A 5,510-nucleotide genomic window follows, 5' to 3' on the forward strand; every position below is an offset into this window, starting at 1 on the left:
TGATGACAGAGGAAGTAGGAGAAGTATAGAAAATGTTGGGACGGAAAGTATGGTTCATTAGGGGAAATTATAGGTAAGTAGCGGAAATGACGGGGAATATGGTGTGGGAAAGTAGGGGGAGTGAGGGGAAGTAGTGGAAATTATTAAAAGTGAGGGCGAGAAAGGAAGAGCAAATTAGGGGAGGGAAATGTGGGCTGGAAAAATGAAGTAGGAAAAGAAGAGTGTTATCTGGGGAAGAGAGGAGAAGAAGAAGTTGTGAAGGATGCAGAAGGGGGGATTCGAAGGCTTAATTAACGTCTTAATAGGCGCGCGGCGCCTACTTTGACTACTTTTCCTAAGAAGAGAATTTGTTATTTTAATGTCGAGATTTTTTTTTTAGATATTTTCTACAATTCGAAGCGAGTAGAGCCTATGCTTCAAAAGGAGACGTCGCTATTGATGATTTTTCTTTAAGCCCTGAATGCTTTGGCATAGGTATCTTTCACCGATTTTTCTGATTAAAATAATGTTTACAATTTTAGAAATCTAAATAGCTACACAAATTTATTTATTTCTCTTAGGCGTTCCACCAGAGGTCTTAAAAGGGTACAATTATTATGACCCAGTCATTGAATCGTCAGTTGATCCGGAAAATCAAAGCCTCGATTTTATGAACGAGACAGGTATTTATAGATTTAGTTTATTTTTTGTCTATAGCTCCTTATTTTCGGTAGTCGATTTATGATTAAAAAAGCCCTTCCTTCTTACATATTATTTTATCTTGTTTTGCTCAATATATTTACAATATAACAATCATTTTCACGGTAAACGATATTTCAAAAGATTTCTAGCGATTTAAAAGGATTTTGAGATATTTCAAAGAACAACTAAAGGATTCAGATTTAAAATGATTGTGGAAGATCTCAAGAGGTTGGAGAAATATCCTAGTATAATTTCAGCAAGATTTTGAATTTCGAAGGGATTTTAAAAAACTATTTCCGGGGTTTAAGAAATATTTTAAGGGATTCAAATAATAATATTATTTATTTGTTCCTGACTAAAAAGTCAAAGAATAGGTGAAAACTCCAGAAAACCCCGCGACTTTCTAGCATTACTCAAAGAGAAAATTATTATAAATAGCAATGAATTGTTTAAAAAATTACTTCTGTTAAGTTAAAATGAATATTGTTTTGCTCTTACTAAAAAGTTAAAAACAAGTTGAAAAAATCTAAAAAACGACTTTCTAACTCTATTCTAAGTGAAAATTGCTAAAAACAATAATAAATTGTTTAAACAATTTTTGTAAGCCTCTATATACTGATAGAAAGTTCTATTTTATGTACTGGCAACAATTTGTACTTAAGAAACTACAAAAAACTTAATTAGTCCCAAAAAATCAGGAAACACAATTTTTCACTTATCGCGTTTCTTTGGGAGCCTATAAAACAGACTTATAGGGGAGCTATTTAAAGAAAGAACTATTCACTTTTATTCTACAGCTAATTTTGAAGAGAAATTTTGAGTGTTAAACTTCATGGGGCTTGCGTAACCTCTAAATATAATTTTATTACAAAAAAAAAAACAATTATTTTTTTGTGGATTCAAACAAATTTGGGGGCGATTCGTATCAAAATTCAAGAAAAAAATTTGAACACCCTAACTAAGGTTACGAAATGTTTCAGGTAATTATTTAAGCATGGTATACACGAGGCGTGCACACCAAACTGAGGTAAACTTTCAGGGGAAAGTTTATCTCAGTGTGGAGTAATCAGCTGGCTATTACCCTGCTTGGACGATTATCCCCCTACCTCGAGAAGGCCTTACATATTTAATCGGGGTTCCCCTACGACGCAACAGAAAAGAACCTCATAAAAATATGTTAATTTAATTGAAAAGTTGTTCTTCATCCATTTTATAGTTGTACGAATCTCAACCTGCGGACAACTTGGAAGGATGGGTCCAACTGTAGAACAATGTGCCAACGAACATAATGGAACGGATATTGAACTACTCACACCATCTCCTCTTTCTGCAAGTACAAATGAGGAAACTCCAGCTTTCAACCTCAACGGCATTCAGCGCTGGACTGCACCTCGGGGTGGTTACTATACGTTAGTTTGCCATTCAAGGAAACACTATACATATAGAATATTGAGAATTAGTTTTCAGACTTTGTTAACAATGATTGATGAAATCGAGGAAAACATTCCCATTATTAATTGGAACTAATTTTTGAAAGGAATTGAAGACGAACTTCAGAGAAAAAATAATTTAAGCTACAATTTTTTTGTTAATAATAGTGATTTATTCTCTTAAAATGAAACAGTGCAATTCTACTGATTTCTAGTGAAATCTTTCAATAAAAGTGTGGAATTTATCTTTTTATTTTTAGTTGAAAATTCAACTAATCTGTTAAAAAGTAACTTTTTTCTTCAAAAATCATATTTTTGGTTTTTGGATAAAAAATTAGCTTTTTCGTTTAAAAATTTATCTCTTTCGGGGAAGAAATCTGGTTTTTGTTTTAAAATTTAACTATTTTGGTAGAAAATTAATCTAATTTAGTCTAGGATTCAACTATTTTGTTAAAAATTCATATTTTAGGTTTGAAAATTCAACCCACTTGTGGAAAAGTAGTGTTTTTGGTTTGAATATTCATATCCTTTAGTAAAAAAACACTGTCTTTAGAGGTTTCAGTTTTTTTTTAATTCGTATTTTCTGGTTACAAATTTAAATACTTGGCTGAAAGTTGAACTACTTTGTTGAAAATTGAGTTGCTTATTTGAAGATTCATAATTGTAATTGGAAATCTATCTCTTGTGTTAAAAATGTAGCTATGTCGTTTCGAATTTGTTTGAAGTAGCGTAACTGTAACTAGTTACCCAAAAAGACATTAACTTACCCAACACTATTGTTACCTCTTAAAAAAACTCAAAATTTAATTATATGTTCTGGATGAAATTAATATTTATTTTTCCAGTATAATTGCAATGGGAGCTCGAGGAGGTCGAGGATCAGGTGGAATGGGAAGCACATTGGGAACTCTAGTTCGATGTGTGATTGAACTGGAAAAAGAGCAACAACTCTACTTCATGGTTGGACAACCAGGTTTAGATGCTTGTCCTAAGGTATGTAAAATAAAATTTTCATTAACCTAAGCATATTTTTTTACTAGTAATTTGCAATGGATTTTAAAAATACTTGAAGGAGATATGTTTGAAAGATGAAAATGATACATTATTGCATTTTCTAGTACTGAACCTTTCTGAAATTAAATTTCAGAGTCTGGGTCTGGAAAGACACGAATGTCAGCAATCGAGCCAGGCCGGCTCTTCCTCAATCTATACATCTAAAGTACACGCAGTTAAAAAGATTGAGCTAAAGGATGGTGGGGGTGGGGGTGGTGGTGCTACATACATTTTCACCGTGAGTAAATTTCATTCTACGGTCGTCTTCCTACCCAAAGTCGTAACTTGTCGCTTAAGCATAGCTATAAATTCAATTTTACCTTTCACATTAAACACATTGATGTTGCTGCATCTTTCTTGAACAGACATGCGTAGTTCTTTCCAGATTTCCTTCAAGAATGGTACGAAGTAAGAAAACCCGCTTCTATTTAAAATCTGATCTAGGATTAAATAACAATGGAAAACGCCTTTAATTATACGATCAAAACATATTTCCTGAAATACTTAAGCATAATTTTTAGCTTAAGCCAAATGGAGAGCATCTGCCACTGATGATAGCAGCAGGTGGAGGTGGTTTAGGCTTAGGGCAATTCGTCGATGATGGCGTTCAACATGGAAAGGGACCACCTCCCCCAGGAAGAAATCCAGTCTCTGGGGTGTCGGTTCAAGGAGATGCTGGTACTTAATTTTTGTATAATAAGTTGTCTTGAGTAATATATTGAACAATGAATTAAAAGGATGCAAATATTTGCAGGCGCTGGTGGTGGGTGGAATGGCTCATCAAATAATAATTCAACTCCGTCAGCTGGAATGCCTCTAATTTTCGGTGGCATCGGAGGCGTGGGGTGTGGAACAAATAATAAAGGCCACGGGGACGGTGGATTCGGCGGAGGTGGAGGCGGATGTCTTACCGGGGGTGGGGGAGGCGGATATATAGGCAAGTTTACGCAGTATTATTCCAATTTGTTCACATTACAGGTTTAAATGCAAGTAAAACCTAGATCTGTTTCCAGGTTAATAATTTTGTAATTAAGAGAAAATAATGAAATTATTTGAACAGGAGGTAGCACCGGAGGACGAGAGTCGCCAAATGGTCAGGGTGGATACTCATTTGCTGCATCTGAACTTCTTCACGTCAGTTTTCAAGTTGGATACAATCAAGGGCCTGGAGAAGTTTTAATTATCCCAGGAATTAGCGGATGTGGCTGTGATTTCCGATGTGTGGTTTTGGATCAACACCGGACGGAAGTCAAATGCTTGTGTCCCCTTGGTTGGCTTCTTGGAAATAATTCCAAAACTTGCGAAAGTATGATATTAAAGTGCCTTTGTTTAATTGATAATATCTTTTCCGTAAATAATGATACAACTTCTAATTTATGATTCCTTTCTTTCACAGTGGCAGAAGAATCAGACGTGGCTCATCAGACTTTCATGATAATACTAATATCATTTAGCATCGGGTTAATGTTCGCGCTTTCTGGACTGTTTCTTCTTCTGTGTAAGTTACTCCGCAATCCGATAAAAATTGAATCTTGAAAATGTAATATCCTATCACAGATTGAAGACTTCCTGATTTAAAGTAGCTAGTATTTCCCTCCGCTCGTTTCCATTTATAAATTAATTACAAAAGTAGCTTCTTGAGGTAATTACATCCGGTGGTATTTATAGATAATCGATATCAGCACCGGAAGGCATTAATCAGACGACGTCAAGTCATGTTTGGTAATGGAACAGAACTAACTGCACTCCGTGCAGTCTCTGACAGCATGATGACCGAATTCAATCCAAATTACGAATTTGCTGGAAATTTGTACAGCTTCAAGGACCTTCCACAAATACCTCGAGATAATATCTCACTCTTAAAGTAAGTCTTCTGAAATATAATTAACAATGAACTCTCAATTTATGGGTTTAAAAGTATCTGATGGTTAATACTTTTTAATTTAGACCACTAGGGCAAGGAGCATTTGGTGAAGTATTCCAAGGCGTTTACAAGTATAGACGGAACGAGGAACATCCTGTTGCCGTGAAAACACTTCCATCCTTATCAACGTCACAGGCAGAAGCTGATTTCATGATGGAGGCTCTAATTATGAGCAAATTCAATCACCCGAATATAGTGCACTTTATTGGTGTTTCCTTTGATAAACATCCTAGATACATTGTCTTGGAATTGCTAGCTGGCGGGGATTTGAAAAACTTTTTGCGTGAAGAAAGACCTCGTCCTGTAAGTATTATGCTTTTTTACTTTATGCTCAATATTAATTCTAAATAAGAGCGAGATACTGACGAGACTCTATTTAATAAATACATTAGGGGCCTTACTTAAATTGCGTAGCGGATTAG

The 5,510-nt window shown here is 35.0% G+C and overlaps 1 protein-coding gene across 1 annotated transcript in view; it reads left to right on the forward strand.

The window, feature by feature from the left end:
* LOC117170265 (ALK tyrosine kinase receptor) overlaps positions 1-5,510 on the forward strand; it is a 77,110-nt gene that overhangs the window by 46,351 nt on the left and 25,249 nt on the right. The window contains exons 9-19 of the mRNA XM_033356918.1: positions 380-474; positions 561-662; positions 1,898-2,090; positions 2,957-3,104; positions 3,259-3,402; positions 3,686-3,842; positions 3,919-4,101; positions 4,225-4,470; positions 4,561-4,662; positions 4,833-5,028; positions 5,112-5,391. Of these exons, the coding sequence (XP_033212809.1) occupies positions 380-474; positions 561-662; positions 1,898-2,090; positions 2,957-3,104; positions 3,259-3,402; positions 3,686-3,842; positions 3,919-4,101; positions 4,225-4,470; positions 4,561-4,662; positions 4,833-5,028; positions 5,112-5,391 (1,846 nt within the window). The remainder of the gene's footprint in view (positions 1-379; positions 475-560; positions 663-1,897; positions 2,091-2,956; positions 3,105-3,258; positions 3,403-3,685; positions 3,843-3,918; positions 4,102-4,224; positions 4,471-4,560; positions 4,663-4,832; positions 5,029-5,111; positions 5,392-5,510) is intronic.

Source organism: Belonocnema kinseyi, chromosome 3, assembly GCF_010883055.1.
Source record: "Belonocnema kinseyi isolate 2016_QV_RU_SX_M_011 chromosome 3, B_treatae_v1, whole genome shotgun sequence".
In the NCBI taxonomy this organism is placed as follows: Eukaryota; Metazoa; Arthropoda; class Insecta; order Hymenoptera; family Cynipidae; genus Belonocnema; species Belonocnema kinseyi.